The sequence below is a fragment of the Muscardinus avellanarius genome (assembly GCF_963383645.1).
Source record: "Muscardinus avellanarius genome assembly, chromosome: 19".
NCBI classification, from domain to species: Eukaryota; Metazoa; Chordata; class Mammalia; order Rodentia; family Gliridae; genus Muscardinus; species Muscardinus avellanarius.
Genome location: NC_137805.1, coordinates 36,398,189 through 36,416,150, shown reverse-complemented (window position 1 = coordinate 36,416,150; position 17,962 = coordinate 36,398,189). Strand labels below are relative to the sequence as shown.

The 17,962-nt window shown below is 46.3% G+C and overlaps 1 protein-coding gene across 8 annotated transcripts in view; it reads right to left on the bottom strand.

The window, feature by feature from the left end:
- PTPRT (protein tyrosine phosphatase receptor type T) overlaps window positions 1-17,962 on the bottom strand; it is a gene marked incomplete at both ends in the record, with an annotated part of 1,183,313 nt that overhangs the window by 853,403 nt on the left and 311,948 nt on the right. For all 8 annotated transcript variants that reach the window (XM_080716374.1, XM_080716373.1, XM_080716375.1 and 5 more), the window contains one exon: window positions 10,663-10,788. In XM_080716374.1, the coding sequence (XP_080572500.1) occupies window positions 10,663-10,788 (126 nt within the window). The remainder of the gene's footprint in view (window positions 1-10,662; window positions 10,789-17,962) is intronic.

The following is a 17,962-nucleotide window of genomic DNA, read 5'->3' as shown; positions in this document are numbered from 1 at the left end:
CCAGCCTCAGCAATTTAGTGAGACCCTGTTTCAAAATAAGAAAATAAAATAGGGCTGGAAGTGTATCTCGAAGGTAGAATGCCTCTGGGTTCCATCTCCAGTAACACACACACACACACACACACACACACACACACACTCTCTCTCTCTCTCTCTCTCTCTCTCTCTCTCTCTCTCTCTCTCTCTCTGTCTGTCTCTCTCTCTCTGTCTCTGAGCTCACCCTAGTGGCACATGCCTGCAATCCCAGTACTTAGGAGGCTGAGACAGGAGGATCTCTGCTTCCAGACCAGCCTCAGCAACTTAGCTAGGCCCTCAGCAACTTAATAAGAACCTGTTTTAAAAATAAAAACAAAAAGTATTCTAGGGGTATAGCTAAGAGGCAGAATAACCCTGAGTTCAATCCCTAGTACCCAAAATATTTTTTATTTGGTACATTATAATTATATATAATATTAAGATTCATAATGACACATTCATAGATACATATCACATTATTTGGTCTGCTTTTTTTTAAGTGTCTCTGGTGCGTGACTGCTTAGCAAATATTTCCTGTTTCGCAGAAATTTCCCCAAACAACACATAGGATCGCTATGTCTGCACTCAGACCCTGATGGGCTAATTCAACATAGTGATAGGATCTGCCCTCGTAATTAAAAGCAGAGCTTCTTACAATTTTCCCAGTGGAAAAATAAAATCCACAAAAAGGTTTTTAGACAATTTTAATGCATAACATTTAAGAAGCATAGATGAATGAATTAGTCAGAGGTCTACTTATGGCATCTAATATGTGAACTTAATTGCATATAGGTATGTAAAGTCATAATTTAAAAAAAAAACATACTAATTAAATCTTAGAAAGCCGGGCATGGTGGTGCACGCTTGTAATCTCAGCATTTGGGAGGCTGAAAGCCGGAGGATCACGGTTCACGGACAGCCTCAGCTATTTAGTGAGGCCCTCTGCAACTCAGCGAGACCCGGTTTCAGAATAAAGAATAAAAAATAGGGCAGGGGCTGTAGCTCAGAGGTAGAATGCCCCTGAATCCCATCCCCAGACCTGAAAGAAACAACTTAGATAATGGTTAAACTGTATTTAAGCCTCAGTTTACCCATTTGCTTCTAACATGTGAGTAAGTTACTCACTGCAGGGCTCAGTATCCACATCTGCAAAATAGGGGTTAGGACAGCATCCAGCTTACAGTGCCGTGGAGATATTAAGTGAGTTAAAATATGTAAAGCTGGGCTGAGGATGTAGCAGAGTGAGAGAACTTGCCTAGCATGTACTAGGCCCTGGTTTCAATTCCTAGTACCAACCACAATCAAATGCATAAATAAATAAAATGTGTGTTAGAATACACACTTTCCAAGCCAGGTGTGGGGGCACACACTTGTCATCCCAGTACTTGGGAGGCTGAGACAGGAGGATCACAGATTTGCGGCCAGCCTCAGCAAGTCAGTAAGGCCCTCTGAAACTTAGTGAGACCTGTTTCAAAATAAAGAATCAAAAATAGGTCTGGGGGTGTAGCTCGGAGGTAGAATGCCCCTGGGTTCCATCCCCAGTAACACACACACAAAAAGAGAATACATATTTTTCTATATTTTTTTTTTAGCAGATGACATTGTGATCAATGCAATATTCCTTTTCACTTTTCAAAGCCATCTTTAGGACACTTGTTTATAACCACCACCAGCACTCATCATTATTCAACCATATCCCCAGGAACAATTACTAAATCTGTATTCAATTTCCTGACCATTTTTTCCCTACCGATTCTGTGATCCCTGTAAACATCCCAAACTTGCATTGATTGCGGGGGGGGGGGGGTGTCACCAAAGGCTAATGCAATTTCCACAATTAATTTTGCAGATCTAAGTACATGAGAGACAATCCTATAATATGAGCTGCTTCGTAAGTCCTTTTCCAGGAGCTAACTGGAGAAAGAGATCTTGCTTCTTATTTGGATATCTGGAAATGTTTTGACTTTTTTTCTTCTCCTATTGACATTTCTTGGGTTTGGTTAAAGAAACCACGGTCCAGCCACTTAGCAGAGTGTTGTGAAAACCAGATCTGAATATAGTACTGTGAAAAAAGGCCCGTGGCAGAATGGTTAGGGAATTCTGATCCTACCCGTCTTCTGCACTCTTAGGAAGTACAGACTAGACTCAGACTCCCTGAGGGTAAGTCCTGGCCCCACCCTAAGCCCTCTAGGACTCTGGGAAAGTCGTCTAAACTTCCTGTGCCTGGGCTTCCTCATTTGTAAAATGCAGAAAATGCTCCTACACCAGAGGACTGAAGGTTAAATAAGTTACTAAATTTAAAGCACTTCGGATAGCACCTGCCACAGAAAAAGCACTGCAAACGTGTCTCTTCTCTATTACGATTACTAGTGCCTCCCTCCTACATGCTGTCTTCCTCCCCTCCTCTTTCCTCTTCTTTTTTCTACTTCTTCAGTTCTTTTTCCTTCCCCCTTCTTTCTTTTGATGCACACCAATTTGTTAGTGGTGATGTCTGGGTGATAAAGGTGGAGAGACTTAGCATGTATGTACAAACTCAGCACTTTTTAAGAATATGTAATATTTTAGCATTAAAGAGGGAAGAACAATCATAACACTGGCTAAATGGAAGCATAAGAGCTTCTAGGTTTAAGCCAATCAATAACTAACAGTATCAGGAGTGATTAAGGACACTTAATGGCCCATACGTTCAGATCATTTTGATATAAGTATTACATTAAAGGGACAGTAGGTTGGTTTGGGAGGAGCATAATTTTTTGAAACGGGAGCTTCTACATCTGTCACTCTATACGTCTGTAACTCTGTGTCCGGCCCCAGCCTAAAGGAAGGGATAATCCTCAGTGTCCCTTTATTCGCCCCAAGGATCCTGGGGTCAACTACAGAGCAGATGATCTCCAAATAACCAGGCTCTGGGACCAAGGGACCCATCTTAACCACAGCCTTGCCTACTGAGTGTAGGCACCCCAAATATGAAAGTTACAGGTGCCCCAGCTTTCCTGCAGATGTTAAGGCAGCAGCAGCCTCCTCAGAGTTCTCCTGAAATCACTTCTCCCTGACTTCCATAACCCCACCAAAAAGGGCACCTGTGTGTGGGCTGTCACTCTCGTGCCAGGCCCCACACAAGGAGGAGGGAACTCACCCATGTCGCCTGTCCACCCACACCCAGACTGCCAGGAGGTGGTATCTGGCCCCTTTACCCTTCAGGTAGCTCGACATTCCACCAGGACTCATCACAATGGGAGATCCTCAAATTGGCAAGCAGGACTGGATTCCCAGAGCAAAACACATCAGGGTGCAGTGCTACACACCTATAATCTCAGTACTTGGGAGGCTAAAACAGAAAGATCGGAGGTTCAAGACCAGCCTCGGCAACTTAGCTAGAGTCTTAGAACAAGGGAAGGGGGAGGAAATGGGGGAGAGAATTGGGGAAGGGCTAAATGATTGGTGTGTGCACGTATGCCTCCACCATCTTGTACCCCACTAAGATATGTGACTACAATGCACCAATAAAAAGTTTTTAAAAAGATCAATTCGTTTAATAAACATTTACATATATTCAAGTCCCAGGATTACAGTTAAGAGATGTAAATAAAGTCATCCTTGCCCCTAGGGAAACAGAAGCTAGCCTAGCCCTCTGACCATCAGCAGACTCACTCTGCATCCAATCAGCTCTACAGAGCCCAGTCTGTCTTTTATGACTGATGTCCACTCTGATTAATCAGTGCTGGGGCCACCCTGTTAATCCTATGTCAAACCCAATTTCTGCGAATCCCAGAAGGCGTCCATGCAGTACCTCAGCCAAGAGCTGTAAGAGGATCACTCTCTGGTTTTACTCTGTGTTGCATGCCCCCAAATTCACAAAGCATTTCCTTTTCCCAACCATCGACTCAGGGCGCACATTTTCAAGATTACACGTTTGATTTGTGGATGTCATTCTCCCTCCACATCTCAAAACTAATACACAGCCATTCTGGGTTTGGATATATAGGGAATACCGAAATAGGTCATCTGAAAGCCAACGTGATAACTTCTTCTAGGGATGCGCACAGCGGTGTCTGTTTGAGAGCACGCTCTGCACTGGGATTTGGGAGCAGCGGATTTAGGGGAAAATACCCAAGAGGTTAAAGATCTAGTGGAACCGTCATTGGAACAGAAACCCCTGGAGCTTTCAAAGAGAATCACACTTGTGAGGAATATTTAATGACAAGGGGGAAAATGCAAAAACTAGCATTAAACAGCAAAATAGGAATGTACGTGTGTTCGCAGGCATGTGTGCCTTTGATTCGTTGTAACTGTCTCTATTGTGGACCCCCTCTTCGATGCATATGCATTATTTTTGCCGTCATAAATCATGGCTGCAAATAGAAATCCCTTTAAAAGATACTCAGTTGATGGGGCGCCATGTGTGTGACCTACGTTTCACTCTCCGGGATGTCAAGCCTGCTTCCTCTGCCCATATCACCTGGGGCCACTGGCTCACTTCTCTGGGCCTCAGTTTTCTCGAAAATAAAGAGGTGGTAATCTCTCTGAACTTATGGGGATAGCAGCTCAGTAGATTAAATGTTGTATTTGAAAGCATCAAATCTATCCTTGCTCAGAGTGGACATGTAAATGCCACATCTTTAAAAGGAAACAGTTTCTAATACTTTCGATGCCCTTATGTCAGTTCTACAGTGGGAAGAGTGGGCTGGGAGGTAGCCAGTCAGATTGCTGATGGAAGGATTGACTAGATTTTAGTTTGCTAGTACTGCTGCTATGACGAATTACCACAAACTGGATGATCTCAGGCAACATAAACTTATTCCACCCCAGTTCTGGAGGCTAGACGTCCAAAAGCAAGGTGTCGACAGGGCTATGGTCCCCAAAAGCTCTAGGGAAAATCCTTCCTTGCCTGGTCTTTGGCGTGCCTTGTCTTCCAGAAGCATCATTCTTGTGTGGACTCCCATCTTCCCCTGTTCTTCTCTGTGTCTCTGCCTTCCCCACCCATATTGGATAAGGTCCAGTATCACCATTTTAACTTGATTAATGCCTACAAGGATTTCCAAATAAGTTCCCATTTGGAACCAGGGGTTAGGACTTCAACTTATCTTTTCTTTCTTATTTATTTATTTATTTGTACTGGGGATTAAACCCAGGAGCATTCTAACCCTATGCTATGCCTTCAACGCAATTTTATTTTTTATTTTGAAACAGGATCTTACTCCCAGCCTTGGACAGAGCAGCAGCATCAGGAGGGGCCTCGGGGAATGGAGTGGCAGGCTTCCCAGAGATCACAACAGCCGGCTTCAGTCCCCAGGACACTCACAGAGCCCTGGGCACGGGGCACTGTGGCGGTGATTAAAATTTAACATCTCAGTTTCCGGGGTCAGAGTGAAGGGGATGTAGGGAAGAGGGAAGAGGAGTAAAGGCAGTATTTCTTGAGCCCTCAGGAGTGCAGCCTGAAGCTCCACCCTGCGTCATTCCTGACACTTGCAAGGACCTTCTGTGAGCTCTGAGGACACCCCCAAGCTCTGCTGCTTCAGCCCCTTTACTGCACTGCCTGAATCTCCTCTCAGCCCGAGGCGCCCTGCGGCTTGGTTCTGGGCTGCACACCTCAGGGCTGCCAAGTGGAAGGTGGAGAAAGCTGGGCTGGAAACCCAGAGAGTCGCAGGGAACGGCGGTGGGTATAGTGACTCCATTCTTCTGGGATAGTGCCAGTAAAGATGAGGGAGGGGAAAAACCAGGTCTGGAGCCTGCAGGGCTAGACCAAGGGCTTGAAGGAGGGTCGAGGTGCTGTGGTAGACTTGGTCTACCAGTCAAAGAGACGGGAGGAGTCAGAAAGGCATCCAGGGAGACCAACATGGCCTGAACCCGCCCCGTGTAAATGGTTCACACCCACACAGGCCTTCTTCCACTGACTTCTCACACCAGTCCTCAAGTTAAAGATGGGGAAACTGAGGCAAAGGGATTGAAGCCCTAGGGTCACTCAGCTATGGGATGAGATTTCATTTAGCTGCCCTATGGGGACGCTGTGATAAGGACATCAAAAGCAAAAATAGATTGTACTAGTAGCCACCTTCTTCTCCTCGTCCTCTTCATCCTTTTTTTTTCAGTCCTGGGGATTGAACTTAGAGGTACTCTTTCTGAGCTACACTCCCAGCCCCATTTTTATATTTTTATTTTGAAGCAGGGTCTCACTAAGTTCTGGAAAGCTTTACTAAGTTGCTGAGGCTGGCCGTAAACCTATGAACCTTCTGCCTCAGCCTCCCTAGTACTGCGACCATGGCTTTTTTTTTTTTTTTTTAATGGTACTGGTAATTGAACCCAGGAACAGTCTACCTCCTGCTCTTTTTTATTTTTTTGTTGAAATAGGGTCCTGCTAAGTCGCTGAGAGTCTATCTTGCCGAGGCTGCCTACAATCCTGCAATCCACCTGTTGTAGCTTCCCAAGTACTAGAATTACAGGCATGCACCACCATGCCTAGTGATCTTTTTAGATCACAGACAAGGAAAGATCTCTGTGGGAAATAGTGTAAGCTGAAACCTGAGGAAATTGGCCAAGTGAAGAGTAGAGAAAAACATCCCATTGAGGGAGAAGAGCATGTGCAAAGGTCCTGTGCCAAGAAAGAATGTGCCAGGAAAGAATGCCATGTCCAATGAATGAAAAATACTCAGAGTATCTGGATCCTTTTGAGAGAGAAGAAACAGGGCTCGTAGATGACCCTGGACTAAGCAGGACCTTACAGGCCAGGGTGAGGAGTCGAGATTTTACCCCAGGTACCAGGCCACCGAAGAGATTAAGTGTCAAAAGGGCATGTCCTGACTTACAGCACAGGGCTTGTCACACAAAGGGAATCGATAAAAGGCCATGGAACATCTGAATAAAGAGACTCAACTCAGACTTAGGGAAAGATGGAAACTGCTGGATTTACAGGAGGAATATCGAGATTTCAGCCTTTGCCCGGGAGAAGAACAAACAGTTCCACGTAATCCAAATTTGCTTTCATGCCTCTCTGCCTGAGCGGCCCACGGAGCCGCTGAAATCCACGGGCACGTGGGGAAGGAGTGATCTCAGTGATCGTTATCAAATGCCTCCATTTAGAACAGCTCAGAAGATTGCATTGGCACAGTCCGACGTTTCTGAAATGACGCTCTGCTGTAATGAGGGGCTGAGAAAATTAAGATGAGAAGCAAGTGCCGTGTCTTTGGGGGACAGGCGGGGGCGAGGAGTGCAAAGCCGCTCTTTCACTCAGCTGCCCGGGACCTTGGTTTTGGGATCTGTACGGTGGGAGGGATGGAGCGGGGCATGCTGCTGCGGGCCTGTAATCCCGGTACTCGGGAGGCTGAGGCAGGTGGCTGCAGGTTTGAAGCCAGCCTCAACAACTTAGCTGAGCCTGCAGCAATTTAGTGAGACTGTTTTAAAATACGCATAAAAAAAAAATTAAAAGGGCTGGAAGTGTCACTTGGTGTTAGGATGTTCCTGGGCTCAATTCCCAGTGCTACATTATATTAAAAGAGAAGTAGAAGGATAGTAACAAAGGGAGAAATATGGGAGCAGATAGCAGAGGACCTTTAATAATGTTTAGCATTCATTACTCGATTACAAGACCGTGTGCTAAAGACTCTTTGCCCATCCATCCATGCATCTATGCAACAAATAGAGTGTAGTCCATACTCTGTATGATGTACTGCCTTAGGCACTGAAGATATAGCCAAGAACTAAATTGCCACGGTCTAGAGCCACATGGAGCTTCTCCTCTGGGGGAAATAACACCAGCTGTGATCCGTGGCACTGGAAAGGAGGCACTGTACGATGGGAACCAGTACAAAGAGAACGGGCCCAGACCAAGGTGAGAAGAGAGGGTGAGGGAGAGCTGGGTGGAGGACCGGGTTCTGGGGACAGGACCAGTGTTGATTCAGGTAACAGACACCGGTGGGAAGTGAGCCCAGGGTCAGCAGAACTGGATGAGCCCGGTGGCTGGGGTGGGATCGGCCACCGGGGTGCCCAGGGGCGGTAGGGCCCTGGCCTTGTCAAAGCAATAGGAAGCCACAGAAAGACTCAGAGCAGAAGCCAGATGGGGACAAGCAGAGAAGACGGAACACAGACAGATCTGTATTCTAGAATGAGCCCGTCGGCTCCTGTGTAGAGAAGGGGTTCCAGTCAGATGGGCAAGTCAAGGAGCCCATCAGAAAGCTTTTGTTATTCCAGAAAGAGCCAAAGGAGATCTGTGCCGGGGCGTGGCGACGGAGCGGGCAGACTTGGCCAACATGAGAGGCACTCAAGAGGGAAGCCGGCAGGACCAAGAGATGGAGTCAACATTGGGATGAGAGGAACACGGCCAGGACTCGAATCAGCACCAGAGTGGATGCAGTGGGCTTTCCCAAGACAAGGGACGGTGGGAGTGAGCATGATGTCAAGGGAAGGGGGGACTGCAGAGCCAAGAGCTCTGTTTTAGAGATGTTAAGCCTACAGGACTTCATGTGAGTGAAAGATATGCAGAAAAAGCACGTGTGTGCGTATACCAAGCACACATCTCTGCCCACACATGCATACACATATGCATGCATGCATGCACACACATACCCACACTGCAGGATACAGGTGTACTTGACCAATATCAAAGGTGACTGGCAGAGAAGAGAAGATGTGACATGTTCAAAGTACAGGTGTTTGGGGCTCTTGAGGGCTTTAATGGGGTGAATGAGTCTATCACCTAAGTCAGGACACTTGTGAAAGCAAAGGCGGCATTATTAAAAGTGATCATGGGCCAGGTATGGTGGTGCATGATCGTAATTCCAGTACTTGCGGGGTTGAGACGGGAAGATCACAGGTTTGAGACCACCCTTAGCAACTTAGCAAGACTTTCAACAACCTAGCGAGACCTTGTTTCAAAATAAAACATTAAATAGGGGCATGGGAGTAGAATGTCCTTACTACTACTTCAATGCCCAGCAATAAAAAAAAAAAAAAGTGATTCTGGGGCAACGGACCCAGAGAGAGTTCCATGTCACCTTACCAATGCACCCATATGGCTCCTGATGAGACTCTGCTATGCAAAATAAGATCCTACCGAGTCTAAGATGCTAATTTCGTACACTCATAAGAAACATGCACAGCGCATGCCTTTAGTGGGAGCGTTGAAGAGCTGTCCACTGGCCTCCTACTCTGAAGCCAAACTCAAAGTCAACGAGGTGAGGACACACCTCACCTGGACACCTCAGAGCTTCTTCTCTGCTCCCAGCTTGCGGCATCCTGGAAAATGCACCTCTGCAGAGGCGGCCAAGCAGACATGGCCTGTGGGCAGCGGTGTGAAGCTCAAAAGAGGTGTGTGGGCTGGACGCACAAGTGTTGGAATATAGATAGCATCTGAAGACACAGGAGCGGTGAGACGGCTCCAGGAAAAAGTGTTCAGCAAGCCCGATAAACTCCAGGTTGAAGGCCCAGTGTGAGCTGATAGCGGCGTGCAAGGATAAGCACCAAAAGGGACCGGGAAGAAGCCAAGGCTGTATGTAGGCTCAGGGGGGCCGAGACAGAGGCGGCCTGCAGCCAATGGCCTCCTCCCCCAGCATCAGCTGTCTTCCCAACTGTACCAAGACAGAATCTTAACTTTTTCAGGGCTTTGATGATACCAGGTAAGCCTCTTTAAGAGTGCCCAGGTACACCCCTCTTTAAAGGTGTTCTCCAAGTGTGAGGACACCTTCTCTAGTTACTAAAAGGCAACAGCTGGACCTCTTCCAGATATACATCAAGAATTTGCACTGGGCTTTTGGCTCAATTGGTTAAATATAAGCCTGGTATTGAAGATGTCAGGGCATTGACCTTATGAGGAATATTCTGACTGTAAAAGTCTCCCTACATGATGACCTGTGTCTGTGTGGCCCAGAGGAAAGGAGCAACCCCAGATCTGTCTAAGGCTCTTTCTTCCTCTGAAATCCTACCACCATCAGACTCCCAAGTGAAACCCAGTGATACTCTAGAAATAGCTGGTGTGGAGAATCTCAAATCCTGCAGTGGAGCACACCTGTAGTAATCCTAGTACTTGGGAGGCTGAGACAGGAGGATCACGGGTCCGTGGCCAGCCTCAGCAACTTAGCAAGGTCCTCAGAAATTTAGTGAGACCCTGTTTCAAAATAAATAAAATAGGGATGGGAGGGAGTGTAGCTTGGAGGTAGAATGTCCCTGGGTTCAGTCTCTAATAACACGCACACACACACACACACACACACACACCCCTCAAAGTTTAAAGAAATCCTAAAGATCCCTGAATCTAGGGGACATGTGACTTTTACTACCTCCTGAAAGATTCATTCAGCCTTGCCGGGCATGGTGGCACATGCTCGTAATCCTAGCATTTGGGAGGCTGAGACAGGAGGATCGTGGCTCGCAGCCAGCCTCAGCTACTTAGTGAGGCCCTTTGCAACTCAGTGAGACCCTGTTTCAAGATAAAGAATAAAACACAGGGATGGGGGTGTAGCTTGGAAGTAGAATGCCCCTGAATTCCATCCCCAGTACTGAAAAAAAAAAAAGAATAAAGAAATTCATTCAGCCTTGTTTTGAACACCTCTGAGAACTGGGAACTCACTACCTACAGAGTTATCTATTGTCCCGCCCACAAGTCACTGTAAAAGCCAGCCAGCCCCATCACAGCCCCAAGCATGCTGGCTCACGTACCTGTGGGCACTGCCGGGTCCAGCATTGGTTTCTCCCATGTGTTAATCTGCTCCCAGGTGAACCCATTGGTCCCCAGGGCCACGCTATAACCACAGTTGCTGTAGTGCTCATCAAAGGAACAGCCACCTGCAGACAGAAGAGATGAGAGTAAATACAATCCCATGGTCTGACGCTTGGTTCGTTACCCCTGTCTCATCTGCTCTTCATTTACAGCTTTGAATTTTAAACTCTGGAGAAGAGTTTTTTTAAAAAGGTGAACAAATTGGATTTTTATATTTGCTTTGGTGCTCTCAGGAAAGGCGCTGGCATCTGCAAGCCCCCCTATTTAAAAAAGTTAATAAGGCTAGTTACATTGATTTCAATCTTCCTTTCTGAGAAAGTAAACAGACACATCTTATTCTAAGTAGGAAAAATGAATGCTAGGGCATGCCTCTGAAATTGCTTCCTGCAACACGGAGCAATGCTGTGAGGCAGCAGAAAGAGCACTGGCCTCAGAGTCTGGCCAAACCAGACCTGCATCTCAGCTTTGCAAAGCTACGAGGCCATGGCCTGCCGCTTAACCCGGTGGGTGTCAAGTTTCCCCACCTGTAACGTGGAGGGAAGTATCCACCGTACAGAAATGTCATCAACTGAATTAACATATGAAGAGTAACTGGCACAGAATCCACTCTCGATGCCCACCTCCTTCTCTGTCAAAGCATTCTCCATGGATATAACAAGCAAATTGGTGAGAAATTAGATCATCATGCCCCTGGACAGTAAAGTCAATGCTGAGAGCGTTTACAGCTTCTCCCTTTAAAGTTCGAGCCACCCACCATTTGATGATGAATTATGTTCATTCGATTTTTAAATTTTTACTGGTGCATTATAATTACACAGAATTGTGACATATTTGTACATGCACCTCACCTAATTTGGTCAGGTTCATTCCCAACACCTCTCCTTTCCCTCCCTCATTCCCTCCCTGATCCACTTCCTCTACCCAACGGCTCCTCCTTCCATTTTCACAAGAATGCCTTTCTTTTTCCCTTCTTCCTCTCTAGCTTCCACAGGTGAGAGGAAACATATGACCCCTGACTTTCTGAGTCTGGCTAATTTTACTTAACATGATGTCCTCAAATGCCATCCATTTTCCTGCAAATGACATGATTTTGTTCTTTATGGCTGAGTAGAACTCTACCGTGCATATACACCACGTTTTCTTTACCCATTCATCTACTGACAGACACCTGGGCTGATTTCATAACTTGGCTATTGTGAATTATGCTGCCAGAAGCATGGGTATGCATGCATCACTATAGCACGGTGACTTTAACTCTTCTGGATAAATACTGAGAAACGGTATAGCTATTCATTTGATTTTGACAAGGATTCTTAAGCATGTTCTTTGAGCCATAAGTCCCTTCAAGGTGACACTGAAAGAGATGTGTGATATGGGATGGAGGCTCCAACGAGGAGACAATGGTGTATCCAAAGAAACAGGATTTTGCTATATTCTTGGTGGGGGGGAGCATAAGAGGAGAATTAATGGGGCTCCCAAAGGTGGAACATGTTCATGGCCAAAGAACAGGAGGGCGCTCCAGAGGGGCCCTCCGGCTATCAAAAGTCAAGAGGTAGCAGCTGGACAGAGCCCCACAGCAGCCTCCTGGTCACGCCACTCCATCACTGCACCACCCCCTTCTTGTCTCCTCGATGCTCAGAGGTCTCATCACTCATCACCCCCCTCCTTTAAACTCTACACACAGAACCAGGTCTTCTATGGACAGAATATCATGTGTCCACCCCCACTCCTTTTTTTGTTGTTGGTGGTGGTGCTGGGCATTGAACCCAGGGGCATTCCACCTCTGAGCTCCACCCCAAACCCTATTTTTTTTAAATTTTGGAACAGGGCCTCATAAGTTTAGGATGCCTCACTAAGTTGCTGAGGCTGGCCGCAAACCTGTGATCCTCCTGTGTCTGTCTCCCAAGAACTGAGGGCTGGACCTATTTTGGTGGTACTGGAGTTCGGAGACTAAGTTGAGACTATTAAATTGCATTACAGAGAAAATAGGAATGGGGGATGTTATGTAGAAGAGATGGAAAGGAAAGGGAAAGAGAAAAGAAAATGGAGAGAGGGAGAGGGAGAGGGAAAGGGAGAGGGAGAGGGAGAGAGAGAAAGAGATTGATTCAAGAAGCATAATGAAAAACAGAAATCTATAAAAGTTGAAAAGAAAAATCTATAAAAGTTGATGGCTGACGAAAACCTTCTTTGGAAAATGGAGGATAGGAAGTGGTAAGTGCATTGGAAGAGACTAAAACACCTGTCTATTTTCACATATTCACGCGCTAAGTTAACAATGATTTAACTGAGCACTTACTACGGAGCAGACACAGTACCAGGCACTGCCATATAGTGGTTTACAGAAAAGGCTTGCTTTCCTGCTTTCCTGGTTTGGTAAAACAGACTGACAGAAGCCAGCAGGCTAAGGGAAAGTTATGTGTGCACTATGGCGGCTGCAGTTAGGAGCAGGTGAGGGACTCTCTAGGTTGAAGTGGCCCAAGACGCTTCACGACCTAAATGGCTCCCTGCCCTGTGCTGCAGTGGTCCCACCCTCCACCCACCGCCCACTGAAAGCTGGCAACACACAACGGCCATCTGGGGAACTGAAGGAAGGCCAGCAGGCAAGGAAGGAAGTCACAGGAGGCAAGAGGAAATGGTAGGAGCATGACATGGTGCTGTGGGCCTGTAACCCGGTACTTGGGAGACTCAGACAGGAGGGTTGCAGGTTCAAGGCCAGCCTCAGCAGCAACTTAGACCCTCGGCAACTTAGTGAAGAAGGACTTGGGGTGTAGCTCAGAGGTGGAGCACCCCTGGGTTCAACTCCCAGGGCCAAAAGAAGAGGAAAGTGTAGGGACAGTGATAGGAATGTCTCTGTCCCGGATCGAATGCAGATGACATGACAGGCTTCCACTAGAAGATCATCTCCAGCGTGGCAGGGAATAACTTGGGTCACATAGTAGGGGATGAGCCAATCAATGCTAGTGGGATGCCGGACACAGTCACCCTGTTCTTCCACGCCCTGAGCTTCACCTCCCTGCCTCTGCACCATCAGAGGTGGACAGCTTCTCCTGAGCTATGACAGGTCTTGGCCCCCGAATGCCAGGAGTGCACTTCTAGTTCACAGCCATCTCCTAGGCCACCTTGCTGCCCCCAGCCTCTGTGCTCTGGCGACCACCGCAGTCTGCCGCCAGTTAGCAAATGCTTTTTCTATCTTAAAGTCTGGCCTTTGATGCCAGGGTTCCTGGCCTCCTGCAATGAGAACCTTCAAAGCTGTGGAGGCGCTCGCTCGCTTAGAGCAGAGCAGAGGCGGCCCTCCTCTCCATCCTGAGCCACTGCTTCTGCAGGTTATCTAGGCTCTGATGCCAGTTCTATCCCTGATGCAGACTTTACTGTCCTTCATGTAGAAAACCTTCAAGAATCTGGCTCCTTCCTTGCTCTTTATCACATGGACATCGGGACCTCAGTAGGACACATGGTTCTTGACTTTCTGTGGAGCCCCTGGGCTCCCAGAAACACATGCCAGTAAATGTGGCCAGGTGAATTTAAATTCCCTCTGTGCTTAGAACATAGGCTGCATTTGAGAGATGCCACCTAACTGGTCACTGTTGTACCCACAGCAGCCTTTTAAGTATAGAAGCAGAAAGCACAGTATGGTGGCAGAAATCAAATAGAAAAGAGGAAAGAAAGAAAAGCAGAACAGTGGAGAGAGTTGCGGATCCATGCTGCAATTTCAAACAATGTGTTCATCTCTTCAAAGGGAGGGGCACATGTTTGGCTCTGATCTTCTGATGCCAATATTAAATGGAAAATCCAGCCAGGTACTGGAGACTGTGTCCATGCAATAAAAGCCACATTGACTCAGTAAAAGAACAACCAGTCCAGATGTTTAGATCTGACAAGAGCTCCTCTGCAGGGATGCCTGTAACACAAACTTCATATCCAGTAATGAAACAATATCCCATATCTGAACCAACATCCACAAGATGAGTGTTTGGCCAATTTCATGAGGCTGTGTCTCATAATCAATATGAAATGATTGTTTCTCATTTCTCAATATAAGTTGATAGCATCACCCAAAGACACACTTTCTTGAAGGCACCTCACTGGGATCCAGAAGCGTGTGATCTAGACATCTGTGCTCTGTTGGTCTGGCTTGACTCAGAGATACGTTTTAAAAACTATAAAGGATTTTCAGGGAAATGGATGGACCTGGAGGACATTATGCTAAGTGAGATTAGCCAGTCACAGAACATTAAGGGTTATATGTTTTCTTCATATGTAGAAGCCAGAGAGTAATTGGGATGCAGGAAGGACTTCTGATAATGGAGGAGAAAGCCCGGTGGAGCAATGAAGGAGGTCTAGGGAAGGTAGTGGTGGGAGTGAGGGGAGGGTTTATGAAGGGAATATTTCCACTGATGTTATGTGAACTTGTCAATGCCAATCTCAGTAGAATATATGGGGAAAGGGACGGAGGAGGAAGGAGCGGGGGGAAATCTCACCAAGTGCTGTGTGCACGTACGTCCCTATCACCTGGATGATAAGATGTGAAATTACAATGCGCCCCCAAAAAAGTATAAAAATACTATTCTGGAGAGAAAATATACTTAAAAGTATATATACATACATATATATATATATATATATTTTGGTGGTACTGGGGTTCCTGGAAGCCCTTCTACCTCCGGGCTACACTCCCAGACCTATTTTTACATTTTTATTTGGAAACAAGGTCTCCTAAGCCAGCGCGCATGCAGCTGGCTTCAAACCTGTGTGATCCTCCTGTCTCTGCCTCCCAAGCGCAGGGATTACAAGTGTGCGCCACCACGCCCAGCTACTTAAAAGTATTTTAAAGCCATCATCCCAGATTTCTTCCTCTCAATCCATAGACCAAGAAACAGAGTGACGTCAGGTGAGTTCAAAGTTTTGCAGCCTGAGAGCAAGTAATGTTACCAGCCAGGTACAATCTCCTCACCCACCTCCTTTCCCACTTCTCTGAGCCTTTGTTTTCTGGCACGCAGGGACGAGATGACCAAAAGAAAATCTCTAGCTGTAAGGTTTAAGTATTCTAGAGACTGAGAAGGAACTGGGGATTCTCAGGGGCCACAGAGGTGCAGCTCCACGCCACCAGCCCAAGCACCAGCTATAATTCCATAGCCACGGGGGAGCCACAGAGGGGTGGAGAAGAAAGTCAAGCTTCCCCTAGCCCTGAAGACATTCAAAGCCACGACCCCGAATCTCACTGCAGCTCCTCTTGCCCTTTCAAAAATCACATCTATCTGTCTTGGTACAATTCCTAAAGGCCACAACTTCTCAAAAAAAAAAAAAAAAAAAAAAGCCCAGCCGTTGCTCAGGTGTCTGTGGCAGGCTACTCTGGAAAGACTTATAGTTGAAGAGATTCCAAAAAGAAACTCATTTAGATGCTGACCCCATGTGGGCATGGGAGCAGCCATTTAACTGATGTCAACCTCGCCACAATCATTTTAAGAGGAATCAAAATCTCCACCCCAGAAGCAAGACTGAGCCTCCAGAGGGTAGGACCTGGTTCGGTCAAGGCCCACGTAATTGCAGAAAGACCAGGAAGCTGGCAGCCACTGTCCAAAAACCCTGCATCTTAACAGAAGAGCTATTTCACTGGGCAGGTTGAGGTCAAAATGTGGCAAAGGCCCCAGATGCTCTGATGTGAGTCAAACATAAAAAGTCAACGGAGAAATGGAAAACTGTAGCCAGGAAATTGGATTTTGGAAATCCATTCGGATTCGGTAATGTATAGCATATCAGCATCTGTAAGGGGAGGTAAAAATAGAGCAAGATACATACTTTAGGATACATTAAAGCATAAATAAAGTTTATGGTGCCAATCAGAATGTTTTTTCAAACATGAGCTCTTCTTTTGAAAATGCGAGAGAAATAGAATTCAATAAAAGTCTAAATGTGTCTGCCTCTGCATTTTTCAGGTATAATCCTGTGTATTCTTGAGCAGAGTTAAGCTCAGAAGAGGAACTAAAGACTGGCTGGGATTGTGCTGTGTGCCAGGCACTGTATTTGCGCTATGTCGGTGTCTATGTACATCTACATACATGTCTATGAATATACGTACCTCCAATATCACCCTCTAAGACAGAGGTGAGCACACTCTTTCTGTACTGAGGCAGATAAATATTTTCAGCTTTCAGGCCATAGTCTGTGTCATAACTACTCAATTTGGCCACCATAATGTAAAAAAAAAAAAATCCTAGACAATACTAAACAAATGGGTGTGGCTGGGTTTCAATACAATTTTACCTAAGACAATAACAATGGCGGCATGGTGGTGCTGTAGTCTGCTAATCACTGCCCTAAGAGGACAGTGTTTCTCTCTCCATTTTTAAAAATTTTTCATTTATTTTATTTTTTCGGTATGGGGGATGGAACCCAGGGGCATTCTACCTCTGAGCTACACCCCTAGCCCCATTTTTTTATTCTTTATTTTGAAGCAGGGTCTCATTGAGTTGCAAAGGGCCTCACTAAGTAGCTGAGACTAGCTGTGAACCCACGATCCTCCTGTCTCAGCCTCCCTAATGCTGGGATTACAAGTGTGTGCCACCACGCCCGGCCTCTCTGTCCATTTTATAGATGGAAACTTGTCATTAGAGACACAAATGGGACTCGCCCATCCAGGGAGAAATCATGGCAGCCCACATGGCAATAAGAGTAGTAGTAACACCTTCTTTGATTGACAACTGGATACATACTGGCCTTGTTTATACCACCTTTTCTTTTCTTTTCTTTTCTTTTTTTTTTTCAGTACTAGGAGTTGAGCCCAGGGGGCATTCTACATCCAAATTATACCCCAGCCTTTACTTTTTTATTGAAACAGGGTCTTGGTACGTTGCTGAGGTTGGCCTTGGACCTGCAATCCTTCTGTCTCGAATACTGAGATTATAGACATGCACCACCATGCTTGGCTAATCTATACTATCTTTAACCCTCATCACAGGACCTGCCATTGTGATTGCACTCATCTTACAAATGGAGTATCACAGACTCAGGGAAGTGATCTCACCCTCATAAAGCAGCAGACCCAGGGTATTAGACTTGTGCTGTGGTACCAAAGCCCAGGTACCTGGCATTACTCCGGTCCTGCCCCTTTTAGAATACTCCGTGTGTTCACCGCATCTCATTCTCACTGTATTGCTTCTACAATAGACAGCTGTGCTTTCAATACCCAGCAATGGAGCTACATAAAGAAAGAAAACTGGGCCAGACATTAAAAAAAAGAGA